The sequence below is a fragment of the Lagenorhynchus albirostris genome, chromosome 18, assembly GCF_949774975.1.
Source record: "Lagenorhynchus albirostris chromosome 18, mLagAlb1.1, whole genome shotgun sequence".
NCBI classification, from domain to species: domain Eukaryota; kingdom Metazoa; phylum Chordata; class Mammalia; order Artiodactyla; family Delphinidae; genus Lagenorhynchus; species Lagenorhynchus albirostris.
Genome location: NC_083112.1, coordinates 8,534,364 through 8,556,940, shown reverse-complemented (window position 1 = coordinate 8,556,940; position 22,577 = coordinate 8,534,364). Strand labels below are relative to the sequence as shown.

Genomic DNA, 22,577 nt, shown 5'->3' with positions numbered 1-22,577 from the left:
TGGAGGAGGTTTAGGTGAGCTTCTGCCAGTGAAGTGTGGCCTCCCTTTTTTTAATCATTTAGAAAAAGTGTGACCATAGATGCATATAGAGGGGTATTTAATTCTACCTTTAAAATGATCCTTCTTAGGGACCTCCCTGGCAGTCCAGTGGCTAAGACTCCACACTCCCAATGCAGGGGGCCCAGGTTCACTCCCTGATCAGGGAACTAGATCCCACGTGCTGCAACTAAGACCCGGTACAGCCAAATAAATATTAAAAAAAAAAAAAACTTCTAAAGTGATCCTTCTTAGACGAGAGTGTACAACATTGTAAATTGACTATACTTCAATAAGAAAATTAAAATTTAAAAAAAATTTTAAAAGAAAAGATTTCCCCCCCAACTTGACATGATTCCTCTTAACCCCAGTCGCCTTCTAAAACTGACTATATTTAATAAGGAAAACTCTTCTTAATATTTTTTTCATTATTCCAAAACAGTACAGGATCATTTCCCCTGCAGACATCAGGAGTCACTCTCAGAAACACACAAACCAGGCTCGGACTCATACATATTTTTATAGAAGACTCTTCTGAGCCGACAAATACTAACTTTAAGGTTGGATAAGCAGTTGTTGAGGAAAACGTGCCACCTGTTCAGGAATAGCTGCTTCTGGCTGACGCAGAGCAGACAGGTCACCAGCGGGTATAAGGCCTGAGGAGAGAGAAGATGAGGTCACAGGGTGATGTCTATTTCAACCAACCAGGTGACACACGCTCTCTGGAACCACCACCCACTTTGTAACACACCCAGGCGCAACAAGTGCGGTGCAGACGTGGATACTTTGCAAATGCTTTCTGAGGACGATGGGGATGGAATGCTCTGGAGTTATGTAGAGGGTAGAGAGTGAGTTTCATGGATCATAAGTGGAAATCTGATTCACTGATTTAGTCTTCACTCATAAATTTTAAAAACAAACTATCGTAGATCACTCTCAAGCCTGAGGAAAAAAAGCAGGAAGGCACACTGATTTTGAAAATGTTACTGGCTTTCTGGCTCATAAACATCTACCAGTTTGTCCCTGTCTTAGAGGTAGGTGTATGTGTTTTCTTTTGCATGCAATCCTCCTGTAATTAAGGAAGATTCCTAAAAGAAATGTTACTGCATTGGTAAACTCCACCCAGACAAATTTAACCGCAGAAGGAATCTGCTTACGAGTGAATAAACAGAGGTGCTACTGTGCTTTTCCTGCCTAACTGGGCAGGTTTCCCGCAGCAACTGGAGAAGACAGAAAAGCTTGTGGGCAGCCACCCAAACAATATACATGCAGAACCCACCACCATTTTGCTGAACCAGATTACGGCGCTCCCCAAAATTAGGGCTAGTGAAGATTAAAACAAAAATACAACTCGCTCATCCATTAACTTGAATTAGCAAAAATCTATTGCCACAATGAGACTCAGTGCTTAACAATCCATACACTTATTTTGTTGTCGTTGTTAACTTAGTTTTAAACTGACTTTGAACTATTACTGCCATTGAGTGCAACTCTAATTCCAGCCAGTAATTTAAAAACAAAAATACAAGCAGTCACCACGACCACAGAATATAGACAAATGAGCAAATCTGTCACCACTGCCAGCAAAGCAACTATTTGCTCAAATAATGGTGGTAATGTTCATACTTTAAAGATTAGCATAAACAAGGCTAGAAACCAGCTCCCTAAGCAACCCGCTTCCTCCATACTATCACAATTACAGCTGGTCTACCACCTGCTGATTCATAAACCAGAGCTTTATTTATCATGGAGGAAAAAAGTTGTGGTAATTTAAAAGACTTTTCTATGCTGCTCTTCAGCACAAAAGCATTCCCCGAAACTGTTTTCTCAGCCTTCAGAGAATCTTTCCAATGGCCAACTATCTGTGTCCCAACTCCCTTTCCTGCCTGGTTCCATTTTGATTCTGAATATCAGGATGGGAATTAGCCAGTGAAGCTTCCTGGGGATTGAGAAAAGAAACTGTTGTTATAAACTTTAGTCTTCAGATTGAAAAAATACTCAGAAATTAAAATAAGTTAAACCCATCTTGAAAATAAACAGCGGAATCTTTAGGACTAGAAGGGTCCTTGAGGTGACATGGTCTAATCCCCTTACGTTACCTTGATTCAGTCATGGTCAGTAATAGGTGGAAGGTCTAAAATTTGAAATGCTACCTCTCTTTGAGGAAGCTGTAGGTAGTTCTCCCATCTGTGGAACCCTTATGACTCTCAAACAGATTTCGGCCTAGGAATTTGAGTCTCTGCAGTTTTGTCTTTTGAATTTTCTCAGTTACTAACCAAGGAATGCTTCTTTCGAGAAGAAAGTTCCAGCGTGGTATCATATAGGCTTTCAACGAAGTTTCTGAGGCAGGGAACATTTACTTCATTTTTAACAGCCTGAAATAGAGATGCACGTTTATATTATATTAATGAAATTGTTGCTTCTCTAATCCAATTTGAAGAAGTTCTTAAAAATGAAAATGTAACTCACAGCAGCAACTGGGACAAGAATTTCAACAAAAAGCCCAGCCAAGGCATGCTTGATATCTTTGTCTTTGACCTCGAGGAAGTAATGTGCACATTCCTAAGAAGTAGAAACAGAGTAAAGGGAGGGAGAAAGATTGAAATGTGCACAGAAAATGTATGTCAGCAAATTTAAGCAAATAGATCTTAATTTAATCACACCCAATAACACAGCATATTCCATAATCTTTTAAAAAAATCACTGGATTCAAGCATTTATATTTAAGTTCACAATATCTTCCAATGACATTTTACAAGGCTGGTTTTCTCACTCTCCCCCTAACTTCTATCCCCAAATCACTGAAAATCACTCTGTTCTTTGCTGAAAGGACAAAGCATCTATAACCAGCAAGCAGACATTCATCCACTGACTTACTAGTTGGTTCATTCAGTGACTCATTTGCAAGAAATTTCTATTGACTACCTACTGTGTGGGGGGCCCTGGGGCCTTGATTAACCCACAAGCACAGATCCCCAGAGAAGGTAACCATGGGAAGAGAGGCAGAAGACATTAACCTTATTTTAGGCCCTGACAGCCCTGGGCACAGAGCTGTTTACTTGTTAGGCCCTGACATTTTAGGTGTTTATTATTCAGATAGTTTCATGAGCAAGTCTGGAATGCTTCCCTTCCCCACCTCAGACAAGAAACCTTTGGAATAGTTTCTTAAGCAAGGATGTCTATGCTTGTGGACTCCTGTCTACAAAAGGGTATTTTTGGCTGCCCGGGGAATAATATATTAGAAGAGCTGGCCTGTCCAGAATTCTGCCAGCCCCTTTCCCCTTCCTGGTCTTTTGGGTAGTAACTTACTGTGGTCTTTTTTACATGTTGTTTTCATGGAAAGGTCCAAGGCTACACGTATTGGTGATGACATTTTAATATCTGTGTCAGCTATTACGTCTTATTCTCAGTCCACATTGGAACTATCACCAACAACAGTTACTCAAGTTCCCAGTATATCAATATCATACTAAGACATCAGTCCGAGACAGGCACTGCCAGAATGGGAAGTCTTTGAGAGTTTCCCAATACAGAATAGAGCTTTATGGTCCCCAGAATTGTGGCCCTTTTCCTACACTATTTTGCATACATATGTAAATACTGTCTCAAATCTTAATTCAAGTACATAGATACACAAATCATTAGCATGAGAGAGAGATAAAAATAGTTAGCATTTAGTGAGTCCTTACCACGTGCCAAGAATGCTCAGAACCACCTTCCAAAGTTAGCGTCATTATTACCACCTCGCAGACAAGGTAAGTGATGCTGGGAGGGGTTCAGTGTGACTTGTCCAAGGTCACAGAGCTGGTAAGTGCTGAAGCTTGAATTCAAACCCAAGAAATTTGATACAGGGCCTATATTCTTTTTTTTTTTAAACTTTTTTTTTTTTTTCCCAGTACGCAGGCCTCTCACTGTTGTGGCCTCTCCCGCTGCGGAGCACAGGCTCCGGACGCGCAGGCTCAGCGGCCATGGCTCACGGGCCCAACCGCTCCGCGGCACGTGGGATCTTCCCAGACCGGGGCACGAACCCGTGTCCCCTGCATCGGCAGGCGGACTCTCAACAACTGCACCACCAGGGAAGCCCTAAACTGCTTTTTTGAGATACAATTCACATACCATGCAATTCACCCTTATAAAGTATATAACTTGATAGCTTTTAGTATATTCACAATTGTACATCTTTCACCACAATCAAATTTAGAACCTTTTCATTATCCCAGAAAGAAACTTTGCACCTGTTAGCAGGCATCCCTAACCTCTGCATCCACGGCGTCCTCCTCCAGCCCTACACGACTAATCTACTTTCTGTCTCTACCGATTTGCCTATCCTGGACATTTGCTATTATGAATAATGCTCCTATGAACGTTTGCATTCAAGTTTTTGTGTGGACATATATTTTCATTTCTCTTGGCTATATACCTAGAATTGGAATTACTGGATTATATAGTAATTCTAGATTTAAACGTCTGAGGAACTGCCAAACTGTTTCAGAAGCTGCTGTGCTGTTTTCCATTCCCACCAGCAGCCTATGAGGGTTCCAATTGCTCTGCATCCTCACCAACAGATAACTTGCTGTTGTCTGTCCTTTTGCTCATAGCCATCCTAGTGGGTATGAAGTGGTACAACCTACACTCATAATCCCTGTATCTAAACTCTTTATTAAGATCCTCACTAGATCTAATTCACAGCAGCATTAGAAAAAAATCCCTTTAGATACTAAAGTTTTATAAAATCTAATAGAGCTGTGCGGACTTCCTCGGCATTCCAGTGGTTAAGACTCTGCGCTTCCAATGCAGGGGGCGCAAGTCGGATGCCTGGTCGGAAAACTAAGATCCCACAGGCCTGCCTTGTGGCCAAAAAAACAAAACAAAACACACACACACACACACACACACACACACACACACAGAGAGAAAAACTAATAGAGCTGTGTATTCTGGGAAATCCTCATTAGCAATAATTCTTTTTTTTAGTACATAATGGTGAACACTGTGTCACAGACACCTAAACCTGTATGGTTTAGTTGATTTTTTAAAAATTGATTCCTTTTTATAGTATGAATAAAAAAGATATCATTACTTAAAGTTCTGATGCCTGGAAATGTTAATATCGCCAACTCAATGCTATCGATCTCAAAAAGTAAAAAACCAGCTATATTTTACTGACAGAACAATATGCAGCCAATGGGTAAAAAAGAGAAAAAAAAAGTCTACAAATAAGATTCTACTGTACACCCTACTCCAAAGGTGATACGAGTTTAAAAATGAACTTAAGTGCCTGAAACTCTATTACTTGGTTACGAAGCCCTTTATGAATTATTGAGGAAAAAGCGTAGGATTCTTTTACGTATGCGCGAGTGAATGGGTTCTCACCGTCCAGGTCAGTCACTCTAAGGAAGGCAGATGCTTCAAGCTGACAGCCCCTTAGTTCTCCTGCCCAAGACAGTACCTGCATAAACTGGAGAGAGGCCTCGAAGTCCTCCACCGGATACATCTTAATTCGAAAGAACTTCATCCCCATTATCAAGCTGATAATGCTTTGAACGACATACGGGCTCTGCTCTTTGTGCCGTAATTCTTTGAGCTCTGCCATAAATTTCTTCTTTACAGCAGGGAATCTAAGAAGAGAACGTGAGTGATTTATCAAATAATGGGTAGGAAAGTAAGGGTAAAGTAGGTCCCCAGCATCTAAGAGTGACAGGGCACAGTGACGGGGACCTTCGAATCAGCTGAGGTACGATGGCTGTCATCTTGTAAAGGTTTTGATATTGAGGATATAGTAAAGAGTCCCATCTTCTCCTTTCTTCTCTTATTCTATCAGATGCTCAATGTCTCCTTCAGGCTAGGGAGAAGATCCAAGGTTATTTAGAGCCTCTCAAAATGGTTCAGCCCTTAAACTGAGCATGATGAAAAGCTCCATTTCCTCAGGCTTAGCAATTTCCCAGGTACTTACAGACCCCAAGGGCCTGAAGTATCCAACTGTGAGATGAGCAATAACATAGGAGGCCAGGTATTTCTGACGATGACAGCAAATAACGCCAAGTAATATTCCTACATCCATTTCCACAGTTTTCTGTTGTTGCTTCTTTTATAGTTTTAGGTTAATGATTATTGAAAAAAATATTTTCAGGTTGAAGGAAAATCTAGTAATGGGAAAATTCAAATCATCTCTAAAAGCTCTCTAATCAAGTATGGGATTTTACAAATAAAAAGACACAGTCCCCAAGGAACTTAAGGTATTTATATTGTTTGAAAGTAAAATAATATTAATAATTAATAACATTAATTACAACAACATTATCATAAAAAGTTTAAAAAGAGAATAGATCCTAAGAGGATGGAAAGTAGCAGGTTGTCAAAGTGCCTAAGGGTAAAGGAACATATACAAACAAGTCATCCAAACTATTTCTGAGATGGCTGGTTTGACTATTGGTTAAAAAAAGGAAAAACAAGGAAAGCATTCTAAGACTCATTGTATTTTGTTTCCTGAAACTATCAGCCTGAGTTTCTGCAAAGGATCAATTAGAAGCAAGGCATGATCACAGAGGGTAATTACGACTATAAAAGTTAAAGGTCAATTAATAAAATCCCAGAAGTTTGGAATCACAACTTTTGATACCTCAAAGCAGAAATTTTAGGACATATAAGGGAGGTGGTAAACATACAGATATGGTGTCACCAAAAGGCAGTGCAAGAGGTGTAAGATTGGCAAGTTGGCTGTTGCGGGCTTCGTGAGAGCGGCAATTTTCTCGTTCTCGGTGGAATGCAGGAGGTTACATGGTGTTCATTTGGTAACAATTTGTTAAAGTTGTTTGTATTTTCTAAACAACTTATGGATTTTTCTTTATGTTTGCTGCATACAAAAGAAAAAGATTTTAAGAAGGCAATGGAGCAGAAAATAGGTAGTGAATGGAATGCGTTTCCATTTTATGAATGAAGAAACAGATTGGAAGGTCAAAGTGAAAAAGATGAGACTTTGTGATCTTCTGCTGTGAATTCCAGGAATGTCCACTATTTTGTAGCTGCCTTAGACAGTCATGAGCTGTGAAATGTAGTCCCTGTCTATTTAGAACAGTATACAGTTTAACTGGAAAGGTAAGACAATGTAGCATTGACCATGAGCCATGTGAATAATAGTAATAATTTTAATAAGAATAATAACCAGTATTATTGTTTATGAGGTATGTTACCATGGGCCTGGGAATTTGCCTGGATCTCTCTGGTCCTTCAGGGAGGTTAAATGCCCCAGGCCAAATCACTTTCTCATATTTCACACTGTCCTTTATGTGAATAATACACCTGAAGAGGCTCCGGGGGCACTGGACAATGAAGGGGTTCTTTCCAGCTGGACAAAGATTTCAGAGGTGATTTATGTTAGGGTAAAGGGTGAACAGAGGTTTTAGGTAGAGACAGACGAAGGACAGGAAGCAGAAATGGCATAGCAAAGAGAAGGAAGTGACACTTTCCATCAAGATTATAAAAATTTATAAAATCTATAAAAACTAGAGTTTTAAAAATTATATTTTATTTCAAATTATTTCCAAACAGTAAAAAAAAAAAAACAAAAAAAAACTATGGCTTTAATTTTAAAATGTGAGACTTTACAAGAAAAAAGTAACTTTACAGGTTAGAGTTATATTGTTTTAAAGATCACATGATACTTAGAAAGTGTGTTTTTCTTTTCTAATCCGTGACTAAAACAAGGAGAGGGAGGAAAAGGCAGGTTATTTGTACACCTCACTATTTCAGTACTCTCATGAGTTAGTGGCTAAAAGTCTATTTATTTCTCATTTAAAAATAAATATAGCTATCTTTTACTTTAAAAAGTCCCACATGACATAAACATGTTATTTTAAAATAAAAATAATCCAAAAATCTATTTGCACTTAAAATCTATTTTCCCTTCAAATAATTTTAGGGAAAAATAAATTTCTTTTCAATGACCATGCCTAGAGTGTTTAGTATTCTTTAGTAAATACAGTAACTAAATGACTACTCAGTCTTCTGCTTTAAAATGTATAGTAGATATTATTTAAGTGAGAGTATAAGAATATATATATTAAAATTATATCACATAAAGAGAGAGCAGTTTTGGAATGAATCTTACAAGCAATCATCACTATTTAAATGAATATGTCAGATTTTAATCCAAAAAACTTACCTTAAAAAATCTAATTTTAACTTAATTGACTTTGAAAAAGTCAAGACCCTGGGTGAATATCACTTAATAGCAAAAAAAAAAAAAAAAAGTTTCCCTTAATGACAGGAATTGAGCGCATTATCACTAGTAAGATTAAAAACAGTGATTCTGCTAAAACGTAAAGACCAAACTAAATATCTAAAGTCAGAATGAAGAAGATATTTTAGTGCATTACCCCTGTGATCTAGATATAAAATCTAAAATTAGAATTGTTACATGACTCATTATTTTTAAAAAAAGATAACCATCCTATACCAAATAGGCATACATCCTTTTTTTCCCCCACTGAGAACAAAGGAAGCAGTAATTTTCTAAGGCGACAATAAAGTAATGGTCCTGGTGTACTTATGAGAAGGATGTAATGTGATAATTTGTAGCATGACACCAGTTTAAGACTGTACTGTCTATCAATAAAGGTTAACTCTATACCGACTGGTTAAGAACTTATCAATGGGATTACTATATATTACTGCAATTACTGCAAGAAGCCACTGGTGAAAGCGTTTTCTTGTGACTAAAAAGTACTAGAGCATTATCCAAACTGAGGCGTTTGTTATAGCCTCCTATTGCAGAATTGAGACTAATACTGACATGAAAATTTTAAAAAGTCCTTGTTGGCAAGAAAACACTGGCTCAGTGGATAATCAGTCAGACCTAATAAGGAAGTTCCTACAACCTTAGAATGTTGCTTTAATTATGACGTTGTCTCTCAATTCATTCTCAACCAACTGAAAATCAGTGTAGCTAAGGCAAGTCATTCTATAGTAACCGATATTGTTATGTACAGGTCACAAAACTAAGAAAAACACAAGAAGTCATTTCTGGCATATTAAACTTTCCAAATGATTGTATAAGAGAGTTAGGCTGGGGTAATTACAAAGGAATATGATGAGATTTCCAGGGTTTGACAAAGCAGCCAAAATACATATTAACAACTCATTTTTCTGATCTTTTCTAGGAATGAGGTAGAGACACATGAGTTAATTTGCCAGATAACTGCAGCTTATTCCTTCAAAAAGCCAATACTTTTATTATTTAATTGCAATGGAAATCTCTCCAAAACGCATTACACTTTTTAAAGTTTTTTAAGTGTTTCATGAACTACAATTATTACAATGGGCTATAATAAACGTACAATATATATTCTCATGCAAAATGGTCCAGGTAACTCTAATGTTTGGTTCTTATGTATGCTTTGGCCAGTTTCTCTTTCCTCTCTGTTGCTGTCAGTTTTTGAGCCTGATATTTCTCAGGGAGTCAGTGTATCTAAGTCTCTTCCATCTAGTACTGATGTTTTATGTGTTAGAAGAAAACAGGTAGTCAAGATGAATAGACAAACAGGGTTAAATAAATAAGTCACCTCAAGGAGTTTTTGGGGTCTGTTTCCTGAGTTCTTGACTATGTTTTGGCTAGCTAAAGGTGCTGAGTAAGTACTTTTTAAAAATTTTGTTTTGTGATAAACTGAGCGTTTCCACACTGCTAAGTTAGGAAATTCCATCTCTTGAAGATACAAATCTTTCTGAGGGTTGCAATTTCACAAAGATCAGGGCATCACTGTTGCTCCCAGCTGGCCTCTTGCCTTGGATTCACATTATGTCTCTGGCTCACTTTGCCTAACCTAGAAATTCAGGATCTTGCCCGATTTGCCTCAGGGTTGAATAAGATGAAGATGGGTGAATAGGGTGTGACATCACTTTTGGAAGAAGTATATTATCGCTAAGAGTCTAATACCACTTTGTTCTAGCCTGCTAAGTAGTGTTATGGGCCAGATATATTTAGCAATGAGAATTTTCTGACTTGTTTCCATGACAGAGTCTGGGACATTTTTAGCTCAGCTGAATTAAGTAAGGTCTATAGTAAAGGCACATTCTAGAATGGAATTTTCCCACTCATGGATGCTATATCGTAACCACCCACTCATGGAATATAGAAAATAAAACTTTTAAAACTGATAAACTTCTTTGGAAAATTAAGCAGGAAGAAAAGTACTTTGGTTAGTTCATTTCTTTCTCGGATGCAATAGTCTGAAACTCATGGACTCTTGGTAGGATCTGGCCCAACTGCCAAGTGAAAAAGCTAAAGGAGAAAACAAATTGGAGAAAGACTTGGTACTTGTCCTGGGGAGCTTCTTGTGAGGTTCAGAGACAGGGCACACACAGCATAAACAAACCCTAGTTTTTGGTAAGCTCACACCCTCCCTCCTCCTGAGAGTAGGGCTGGGTTGGCGCAGAAGAGGCACTCATGTTCTTATGGTGAACGATTCTGAGGTTCACTTACTTAGCTTGTGCCAACACTCCAATGACTTCTGCATACAGGTCTGCCACAATGTGCATATTGGCAGTGTTAGGACCAAGGTACCTAAATAACATACAATTAGACAAGTTAGGAATCCCCCCAGGTCATCTGAAAAGAGCAAACTTGATTTAGTTTTAAGTACCCAACTTCTTCAAATTCGAAGATGACAAATTACTTTACCCTTCTTTGTACTTAAAGTGCTTGAAAGCCAAGTTAATAACATCATGTATTAAACTGTCTATTACAGGATGAAGTGGAATCTGGAAAAAAAAAAAAGATGGCTCAACTTGGAAGGGAATATTAAAGATCAAATCAGTAAGAGTACTCACAATGAACTACATATGGCCTTTAACAATCAATAACTATAATTCATATGACATAGTATTTGAAATTCATGAACAATTTAATAAACTTGACCTTAAAAACATAAGTAGATTTTAGATAAATAAATCTTATCTAAAGTAACATTAAATTAATGACCTACCTGTTTCAAAACTTCTATTAATACTAAAGAAAAAATAAAATCAATGGCGAGGTCCCGTCTTTCCATTAAATAATCTCGCTGCTGTTCATCACTGTAAAATTTAAAATATTCACATTAAATGGGCACTGAAAATATCCTCAGAGTGATGTAGTTCACCCAAAAATCTAGGACTCATCCCCAGTGGACTGCAAACCAATTTTGTTACGAAGAAACTGCAGCGGTAAATACACACTGAAGTTATTCCTATGATCAGTCTGGTGCAGTGGACAGACACTGGATTTGAATATTTGACTTTATGTTTTAAATATCTAACCATGTCAACTTGGGTAGCTATTTGTGAGTATATAATTTCATCTTGTGGACTTTTCTAAGGTACCTTTCAACACAGGAAACCTCTCATCTGTAAAATGGAAACAAACATGATAGAGGGCTCCGGTGCTAGAGGTAGACCCTGAGAGGATCTTGTGAAAAGAGTTAACCAACGGAAAGAAATAATATGATTACCTATGGAATCAGGACTGCAGTGGGAAGAGAAAGGATCAGCATTACATTTCGTTTCTTTTCCCCTGCCCCTTTCTTCTTGACCTTTTGCCACTTGAGATTTATGAGAGGAAGAAAGAAGGTGTCGGGGGCGGGGGAGGAAGAGAGAAAGATTAAAAAGCAGATGGAAGAAGAGGTAGGAGGGGCAAAGTGGAGTCATTTGAACTTATTCCAAAGTTAGGGAGCAGAATTAGCACCATCAGGAGGACAGAAATGTGAGTTCTTACCCCCTTCCCTTCATTTCCTGCTTCTCTAATGTACTGAGGACTAATTTGGAATTCAGCAACTGAAGTGACTGCAAAGTCCCTTAGCACAGAATACTGGTTAAGAGTGTTGGTTTTGGGGTGGTGGTGTGACGGATTGGGCGATTGGGATTGACATGTATGCACTGATGTGTATAAAACTGATGACTAGTAAGAACCTGCTGTATAAAAAAATAAATTAAAAAAAAAAAAGAGTGTTGGTTTTGGTGTAGAACAGTCCCGGGTAAAAATTACGCCTCTTCTACTTACCAGTAATTTTTTCATCTACAAAATGGAAATAATAATAGTAATTATAGTAAGGTTTGCTTGAGTATTAAGAGAAAACGTGTGTTTAGTAGAGTCTCCCAAACATACAACTGCTCAGTACCTGCACATTAAATAAAAGCAATGAGAAAGGAGGACAGAATTTGGATTTGTCAGGCAGATATTTTCAAAATAAATCAAGACTATTTTAAACATGGAATGTTTTTCTATTCAGTCAAGAGGGAATGAGAGGAAAGCATATAAAAGATAGAAAAAAGAACTCTGGAGGAGCTCTGCAGCCTTGAGCACGTCCAGTTAAGCCTGGTAGGTGACAGAGCAGTTCAAGCAGGGAAGCTGCAGCTTTAACTTTCAAGAGGAAATGTATGGACCGGGCAGGAACTCAATTCATTCAGGATCATTTACAAACAGTCCCTGCCAGGAGAAAGAGCAATGGACCAAACCATCCATCTGGAGCCCTTCAAGACCCACTAGAACTAGAAAGTGCTGCTGCCAGAGGAAGGGAGGAGAGGAAAACATATGGAGCTGCATTAAAAAGAGGGTGTCCACAAGTCTGACCCAGAAATTACATCATGGAGAAGAGAAACAGGAAGTCTGAAGACCACAGGGAGAGAAAACTCTCAGAGACGGCCAGCAGCAGTAGAGAGAAGAGGGCTATAGTAAGGGGTCTCCAAAAGGGGCCAGAGGAACTTGAAAAAGTAGCAAAAAAATCTTGGTAGAAACAAAAGTTTAAACTCCTGATTCTGTTTTATTTAATAAGCCAATTTATGCTTTCAAATAAAAGGAAGACATACATCTTTCCAATAATGAATTCAACTTTATTGCTGGTTTGAGGTCTAACTGCCAGGAGGAGCCAGAGGCATCTGACAAATTTATCTGGCAGTCAACATGGTGATACTATACTAATCTTAGAAATCATAACCCAACAAACAGAACTACCATACAACCCAGCAATCCCACTACTGGGCATATACCCTGAGAAAACCATAATTCAAAAAGCGTCACGTACCAAAATGTGCATTGCAGCTCCATTTACAATAGCCAGGACATGGAAGCAACCTAAATGTCCATCATCAGATGAATGGATAAAGAAGATGTGGCACATATATACAATGGAATATTACTCAGCCACAAAAAGAAATGAAATTGAGGGGCTTCCCTGGTGGCACAGTGGTTGAGAGTCCGCCTGCCAATGCAGGGGACACAGGTTCGTGCCCCGGTCCGGGAAGAACCCACATGCCATGGAGCAGCTGGGCCCGTGAGCCATGGCTGCTGAGCCTGCGCTCTGCAACGGGAGAGGCCACAGCAGTGAGAGGCCCGTGTATCGCAAAAAAAAAAAAAAAAAAAAAAAAAGAAACAAAATTGAGTTATTTGTAGTAAGGTGGATGAGTCTGTCATACAGAGTGAAGTAAGTCAGAAAGACAAATATCATACGCTAACACATATATATGGAATCTAAGAAAAAAAAATGTCATGAAGAACCTAGGGGTAAGATAGGAATAAAGACACAGACCTACTAGAGAATGGACTTGAGGATATGGGGAGGGGGAAGGATAAGCTGTGACAAAGTGAGAGAGAGGCACGGACATACATACACTACCAAACGTAAAATAGATAGCTAGTGGGAAGCAGCCGCATAGCACAAGGAGATCAGCTCGGTGCTTTGTGACCACCTAGAGGGGTGGGATAGGGAGGGTGGGAGGGAGGGAGATGCAAGAGGGAAGAGATGTGGGAACATATGTATATGTATAGCTGATTCACTTTGTTATACAGCAGAAACTAACACACCACTGTAAAGCAATTATACTCCAATAAAGATGTTAAAAAAAAAAAGAAATCATAACCCAAATACACATCCATCACATTTGACTGTTTTCAGTTGCTTATGCTTCTTCCTTAAGTTCCTCTTTTCTTGTTTCTATTAAGAGAGACCCCCATTATTAGCTACATCATGTTCTAGAGACCCTCATTCTTTTGGCTTTGTCCCAAACACACAATCTCTCTCTCTTATTTTAAACTTTCAAGTGCTAACTAAAATGTAATTGAGTTGAATTTCACTGTCCCGATTCTCTGATCTCGGCAATTACTCTGATCTCCTGGAAATAATCAGTAATACAACCTAAAAAGCTATTCTTTTCAATCCATAAAGAAATCAATTCATGAACAATCTAGTTTTAGTAACTAAATTCTGACCAAACAGGCCAAAACTAAAACTCACTTAATTCAACTCACTAAAACTGCCCCACTCTCCACCCCTAGAAAGTTTTAGTATCTATTCATAAGTTAACATGAAATAGGAGGAAATACTAAAATGATGCATTAATTTATTAATCATACAGGCTGAATCATTTTCAGACACAGGATTGAAATTTTACCTTTAAATTTGATGCATTAAAAATATTTATGAGAGATTGCTAATTGGTATGGGGTTTCTTTTTGGGGCGATAAAAATATTCTTGAATTAGGTAGTGATCATGGCTGCACAACCTTGTGAATATACTAAAAACACTGAGTTACACACTTTAAAAGGACGCAGTTTATGGTATGTGAATTATATCTCCATTTAAAAAAGTTCTTCTTCAACTAAAATAATTATTCAATATGCAAAAGTTATTAATCTCTCCCCCAAACAAAATGATAAGTAAATGAATCGTGAATAAACTCAAGCATATTATAAAATGAAATTACAAGTTCAGATGAAATGTAATTTGGTAAAATAACAGGTCTTCAATTTCAAGAGAAGTTTACATATTTTTAAGTACTAGGAGTGTCAAAAAAAATGAGAGGGATAAATCACTCACAAGTAGTATTTAATATCTGATTTTCTGAGTGATTAATTTCACTTATATTGTCTTTAAAAGCATTAAAAAATGTATAACCCATGTGGAGAAATCTAAGTGCTTTGAAAAATCTCATTTTTTTAAAGAAAGGTAAATGTATTAAACTTTCTTATATTTGCTACCTTGCTATAATAGGCTGATTTCAAACATATGAAATTATACATATTTACCTAAAATTCTGGGGGACATACATTCATTGGACAGAACGAGAGTCTTAAGTTTTATGGCTGGAGAACTCATGTAGCAGCGAGTTCCACTTTTCAAATCCAATCAACAAAATTCTCAGTTAGAAGGGAAGTTAGAGATGGGGTGATCTGACTTCCCCCTTTGCTCACGAAAAGGCTGGGAGCTGGGAAGCTGCTGGGGAGCTGGCCAAAGTCACATGGTTAATTAGTGGCAGCTCCATGACTACCTCTAAGGTCCAACCCAGCGTCCTTTGCACTACAGTACCCTGGGCACTCAAGGTTACAATTGCAGACCCAAATATCCAGGCAATGTCCTGCAGGGCCTGCTGCAGGCTTTCTGCCTTCAGGCGCAGACTGCAGGAGTGAGGGCCCAGGAGAGAAGCAGGCAAGAGGGTTACCTAGGGTCCTTGACACCCTGCCCCCACCACTGTCAAAATAAGGCCGTGTAAGAATTTTCAACCTCTGACAGCTGGCAGTGACAAATACTCCAAATGTGCCACCTGCTAGACAAGGTGGTGTTCATGTGTAAAGAGGCAGGAAGATCTAGAGGCCACCCAACTCCCACTTTGATTTGTTTCAAGAAAGAAAAGAAAAGAAAGAAAGAAAGAGAAAGGAAAGAAAGAAAGAGAAAGGAAGGAAAGAAAGAGGAAGAAAGAAAGAAAAGAAAGAGAAAGAAGGAAAGAAAAAGAAAGTGAAAGAAAGAAAGGAAAGAAAAGAGAAAGAAAGGAAAGAAAGAAAGAAAGAGGGCTTCCCTGGTGGCGCAGTGGTTGAGAGTCCGCCTGCCGATGCAGGGGACACGGGTTCGTGCCCCGGTCCGGGAAGATCCCACATGCCGCGGAGCGGCTGGGCCCATGAACCATGGCTGCTGAGCCTGCGCATCCGGAGCCTGTGCTCCGCAACAGGAGAGGCCACAACAGTGAGAGGCCCCTGTACCACAAAAAAAAAAAAAAAAAAAAAGAGAAAGAAAGACAGAAAAAACTATAATCCTCATAATCCTTACATAAGAGAAGTGTACCTTTTGGATTTATTGCTGGTTCTTGGTCTGTATTCATGTGATTCATCCTCAATGCCATTTTGCCTTTTATACCAGTCAAATAATGTACGTAGAATGGAAGGCAGGCAGTACTCAGAAAGGGAGCTCATTGAACTGATGACCTACAGAGAAAAGCAGGCAATTAAAAAGCTTTGGTGGCACTGCCAATTACTGAGAAACTTTTTATTTCACAAATAACTCCAAACCATAGTCACTACAAAATTTTCTTATTTATCACAGTCCTATCCTTAATAATCTTTAGTAGTACATTCCCAAGAACCCGTTTCTTACTGTTGACAGATGTTCCTAATATAATAACTTTGTGGTTTAAGAAAGATAATTACTTTGACTCCCTTTCATTCCAGAAATCAGATGTTAATTGCATACAGGTTATTCATGGACTGCAAAGAAATTATTTTCCCACAGCATCTAAGAAGTACAGTGACTGGTACTACTTAGGTCCTCAAAAATGCTTGTTATATAAATAAATACATTCATTAATATGATTACCTTAATGGCTTAGGTGAAATAAGCAATTCTATCCCCCAAACAAATAACCTAAGTGGTAATGCAATGTATGGTTTTCTGCCAATAATCATTCATAAACTAATCTGAGTTGTGCCCCAAATTAGACTTAATGAATCAGTAGCAGTAATTTACTCTGTATTACATCAAAGGCAAACATCTCCCCTCTTTAAACAACAAACATACCTTTGATGAGTTATTCTACTTTCCTTATTTTGGAAAGATTCCTGATCTTTTATTAAGTATCACTCCTCAACTGAACTTCAGTCCATATCTCATATTATAATACATGCAAAAATGAACTCAGAATGGGTCATAGACCTAAGTATAACACCTAAAACTATAAAACTTCTGAAGAAAACATAGGGGAAAATCCTCGTGACTTTGGGGTAGGTGAGGATTTCTTAGGGATCAAACCAAAAGCAAATTCCATGAGAATTCGACATACTGAAAATCATCAAAATTAAAAGTTTAAGCTTTTAGAAGGATGCTGTTAAGTGACGAAAGGACCAGCCACAGACTGGGAGCAAATATTTGCAGAACACCTCTCTGATAAAGGTCTTATAACCAGAATGTGTCAAAGTACAATGAGATAGGTTTTAATTACTTAATTAACAAACAGTACAGGCAAATCATAACACCCAGCACTGATGAGACAGGAATTTATCTCAAGTACATAATTAGAGATGAGTAAGAATGTTCAGGACAGCATTACTTATTATAGCAAAAAAATGGAAACAAATGTCCTGCTCTAGGTAAATGCCTGAATCCAATGTGGAATTTGATGTAGATTATCTATGAAACCGTTAAAAATCTCATTTCAAAGATATTTAATGCTATGAAAATGCTCATGATATGTTAAGTGAAAAAAGAGGGAAAATCATTTAATTGGTATGATCCCAATTTGATAGAGACCCATATAAGTATGCATATATAGAAAATAAGACCAGAAGAAAATATACCAACATATTGAAGGCACATATTGCAATCAGGAGAGATCTCAGGAGAGAGATCACCAGGGACAGGGTAAGTGGGAGTTTAAAAAAAATGAAGGTAGGATTTTACCTGGGCCTTTTTAAAAGAAAGGGTAGAAATCTGAAATGAGAGTCAAGAAAGAAACTAAGCAAGGAGCCTAAGCAGGAAATCCTACCGTCATGAAGTTGCAAAATAACTGTTTGTTGATAATGATTATGTGATTAATGAAGGTTTTGAAGGAACTGAAAGAAGAAATATCTGACTGATGTAGGGACTTTGGTTCACCAGAGTGGAGGGAAATAATGTTGAAAATTTTAAGTTGGAACTAAATCATTAAAGGTACTTTTAATGCCGGTCTAAACAATTTCAGTTTTCTTCTCTAGAAAATGAGAAGCCCCTAAAGATCTCTGAGTAGGATACTCAGCCCATGAAAATGGTGTTTGGGGAGGTTTAATCTAGCAGTGACGTGTAGGCTGGACCGAAGTGGTTTGCAAACAGAGGCAGTTAAGAGAATACACAACACATGCTTGAATCTAATGAGGTTATTACTGCAACGGTTCCAGGAGCGCAGGGCTCAGAGCCTGAGCTGGGGAGGTGGCAGAAGAAACGGAAAACGTTAGTTAACTTGAAATATTTCTGTAGTTAAGCAGGCTAGGCTTAACTTCCTTTTACAAAAGCAGGAAACTAGAGCAATGAAAGCGCAAGTGCTTCATGTCAACAGGACTTTCCACTGTCACCTTTAAAACAAGCCCTAAGATTGAGTAAAGCAATGATTGCTTTCTTTCTCAGATTCTATTTCTTGATAGCTTATTTCATGCTCTCTCTCATAATTAAGGTTATAGGTACATAATAAAAAATTGTGCATTACCTTTAGTTATGGGTTAAGTTAAAAAAAATAAACAGGCTATTGCATTTAGCCTGCCTGGTGAACCTAGTCACCGTTATAGGGTTCTGTAATTTAAAAATATCTAATTATTTTTTTTTTTAAAAAACGAGCCCTCCCCTCCAGGCTGTAACATCCATAGGCACAACAAATTTTCCTGCTCTTCCTTTGGATATAACAGCAGCAAATTTTTGGAAGAAAGACGACTATGGTGTGCCAAGGGGGTAATTTCCTAGTTCTCTCTAAAGTTACCCCAGGTAATTTCCTACCTCTCTAAAGTTATCCAGAAAGGATATTTCTTCAAGTTGTCATCATCTAAAATATTTTGAATTGGGAAACAAAGAGGGTTCCTCCCACATGGGAAACGGGATCAGAATTCAGAGTCCCTGACCAAGGGTTAATTCTGTCTTAATTACTGAATAGATAGTAAAATCCCAAAGCCACTACAATTATATTTCAGTAATTTAGAAATACTTGTGCAAGTCTGGATGAGACTTAAGGAGACATGATGACTAAATGTACTGTGGCATCCTCGATGGTATCGGTATCCTGGAACAGAAGACACATATCAGGGAAAAACAAATGAAACACAAAGGAAGTATAGAATTTAGTTCATAATAATGTACTGATATGGGTTTCTTAGTTATGACAAATGTACCCTGCTAATGTAAGATGTTAATAAGAAAAACTGGGTACAGGGTATATGACAACTGTCTGTACTATCTTTGCAACTTTTCTGTAAATCCAAAACTATTCTAAAATAAAATGTTTATTTAAAAAAATTACAGAATATTGAGTAGAGTTCCCAATATTCTATAATAACCTAAATGGGAAAAGAATCTGAAAAACATTCGGATAGATACATGCATATGTATAGCTGAATTACTTTGCTGTACACCTGAAACTAATACAACATTGTTAATCAACTATACTCCAATATAAAATAAAAATTAAAAAAAATTTCTGTGTGACATTTACAAGTTCCTTTATTTACTTCAGACCCATAAAGGTGATATAAACCTGTGTTTGACTCCTATAAACCTCTCTGGGTAGAGCATTCTCTAACAGCATTCAGCTACTTCACTTAGGTGTAACCCACATTCTCCATGGAGAACGCCAAGAGTGTTCTTCAAATCTCAGCTGTAATAATTTTTTTCTACCCATTAAAAAGTCATCCCGAAGCCATTCTTGGTATTATATCTATTGGGCATGCTTTCCGTGGCAAATACACTGAGACCATCTTAGAAGAGATGAAAGGTCAGCAGGGGGTGGATGTGCATGTTTTTTCCATCTCTCTGTTAACTGCCCTTTTGAGTTCAGACTTTCAGGAAGGAAGGGTGGAATTTGCAAAGACCTGGCCCTCAAAGCTCAGGAAGGGAGGAAGGTCTAGCTGGCTTCTTGGTTACTCAGTTCCTTCATTTATGGGAAGCAGAGCCAATGGTGAGATGAATTCTAGCTCTGTGCCGCTGTGCAAGGGGAGGCCCATTTACAAAGATGTTCTTGTTGCATTTAAATGATCATATTCTTCCATCACAGATGAGCTAGGTACTGTGCAGCTTGAGGAGATGAAGCTCACAGAATCACAGAACTATTTCATACTGGTGTTTTCTTTTGGAGGGGTGATAGAGGGGAATACTAAATGTACTTTGCAAATGTTTTCTCAACATTTATTTTGGCGTTTTATATATAAATAGGCTAAAAGAAACTGTCCATTATGCTGTATCTAAGACATTAATTTTTCATAAGCATTTTATTATACTGGCTGAATGCAAAGAAGGAAACTTCACACATAAATATTTGAATAATTACTCAGTGGAGTCATTCCATATTTTACAGTTATAAGGCTGACTTGTCATGAGTGGTGTATTTAACGAATAATTTTACAGTAACTTCACTGATGGCTTAATTTCTCAAACTAGTTCAGGTGGCCAAGCACCTGGACGCCAGGGTACTCTCTGTGTACCTGATCTATTATAGCAATTCAGAGGCAATTTTTTTTTTACTCGATCACATTTCATACTATTGCTAGCTTACAGTATTCGATGAGTGATGATAAGACACTGCAGGCTTAAGAATAATTTATTATAAAAACTTAAAATTATAAAAATGTATACGTTAAATATGATTTTCTTGCAAATTAGGAAAAGATCTTCATTATTTGATTTTACCTTCTTGGTCCATTTTATGGAACTCACTGTTCCACTGGAGAGTAAGAAACACTGAATAACACTAATGTGAATCCAATGCTACCTAATTTGTTTTTACTCTCTTCATTGCTTATATTTTTCACTTATATATTTTAAATAGATTTTCATTGAATTGAAGCATTAGAATCAATGTTAAAGCACTAGAATTTCACCTGCCTCCTTCTTCAGGAAAATATTACTACCCAAGATGATAAAAAGTTATTTTAGTTCTATTATAGACTTATAATAGATTCATTTTACCATGTGTTTCCTGTTTATAGATAGCGGTTTTAACACATTAAGAAACTAAGGTGCCACAAAAGGACATAAACATATACCATCTAGAAGAGAATCCCAAAAGAAGTTACTTAGAATGTATGAGCAAATTATCTTTAATTTAGAGTAAAGAATAGGTCACACTGAATTGCAAATAGCTGCAACTTAATGTTCTCAGAAGAGCGTATCTGAAGCCTGATCTCCAAAAGCCACATTTTCATAATTTCATCAGCGTACTGGGAAGATCAGGCAGGTTTAGGGTTCAAGTTACAACTCTGCCCTTTATTGGCTGTATGAGCTTGGCCACGTTGCTGTTTCTTTGAAGCTCTGTTTTCAGCTATAAAACAGGACTTAAGAATACTTCCCTCACTGGGCTTTTATGGAGACTAAAGGAGAAACTCTCAAGTGTGGGACATATAACAGACCTTCAAAAGTGTCTGTTTCTTTTTTCCCCTCTTCCATTTCCAAATATTGAAACTGAAGCACAGACACAAAATATTTTGACTTTGATAAGATCACAGGCTAGGTTAATGACAGAACGAATGACAGACGTTGATGACAGATGCTATCAGAGCTGATAAATGTTGCTTTTAGGTACAGAGTCAGCCCTCTGTATCCGCAGATTCAACCAATCACAAATCAAAAACATTCAGAAAATTAAAATGCCACAAGCTCCAAAAAGCAAAACTTGAGTTTGCCGCTCTCTGGCAATGACTTACACACCATTATATTGTATCTAAAACTATTTACATATCATTTACATTGCAATAGGTATTATAAGTAATCTAGAGGTGATTTAAAGTATATGGGAGGATGTGTGTAGGTTATATGCAAACGCTACACCGTTTTATACAAGGGACTTGAGCATCTGTGGATTTTGGCATCCATGTAGGTCAGAGGCCCTGGAACCAATGCCCCGTGGACACCCTGGACAACCGCAGTGGGAAAAAATTAAGACCCACCTATCTCTTACCCAAGCACAAACTACCAAGGCCTCCATTAGAACCTTTCTGCTTAGTCTGTATTCCCAAACTAAGCCAACGTTTCTGGCCCCAGCAGATGTAAACACAGTGCCTTCCAGATGCTTACTGTAGAGGCCTCTGAGCAACGCCTGTCCTACATCAGCTCCTTAAGAGAAAGACAGCAACACTGGACTCCCCGAGCTTGCTGCCGGCACACCTGGCTCTAAAGCAAATGGGAAAGGACCCCGAGAAAGTAACTATTCTGCAACCGCAATCAATCTGTTGACGAAAAACCAGTAACTGTAAGTCCTGACTCATCTACAAGTCTGGCTCTCAGGAACCTCCAGCATCCTGAAAAAGGTGTCGAGCCCAAATGTAAGTGAAGAACGAACACACACACACACACACAAATGAGCAAACCAAACCAAACAAAAATGAACACATAGATACTGAAGAGGCAACGGGGAGGGGGAAAAGGGTACAGGGAGTTAGCTGTATGGTGACAGATGGAAACTAAACTTCGGTGGTGAGCATGCTGTAATGAATACAGAAGTCGAATTATAATATTGAACACAGGAAACATATACTGTTATAAGCCAGTTTATAAGAAAAAAAAGAAGAATGGATACAACC

General features: G+C 38.0%; 1 protein-coding gene across 1 annotated transcript in view; it reads right to left on the bottom strand.

The window, feature by feature from the left end:
• The window catches only part of FRY (FRY microtubule binding protein), a 251,661-nt gene that overhangs the window by 150,760 nt on the left and 78,324 nt on the right, over positions 1-22,577 (bottom strand). Inside the window, exons 4-11 of the mRNA XM_060129571.1 lie at positions 16,120-16,259; positions 11,016-11,106; positions 10,712-10,791; positions 10,514-10,594; positions 5,486-5,654; positions 2,506-2,598; positions 2,313-2,411; positions 591-692 (exon numbers count right to left, since the gene is read on the bottom strand). Of these exons, the coding sequence (XP_059985554.1) occupies positions 591-692; positions 2,313-2,411; positions 2,506-2,598; positions 5,486-5,654; positions 10,514-10,594; positions 10,712-10,791; positions 11,016-11,106; positions 16,120-16,259 (855 nt within the window). The remainder of the gene's footprint in view (positions 1-590; positions 693-2,312; positions 2,412-2,505; positions 2,599-5,485; positions 5,655-10,513; positions 10,595-10,711; positions 10,792-11,015; positions 11,107-16,119; positions 16,260-22,577) is intronic.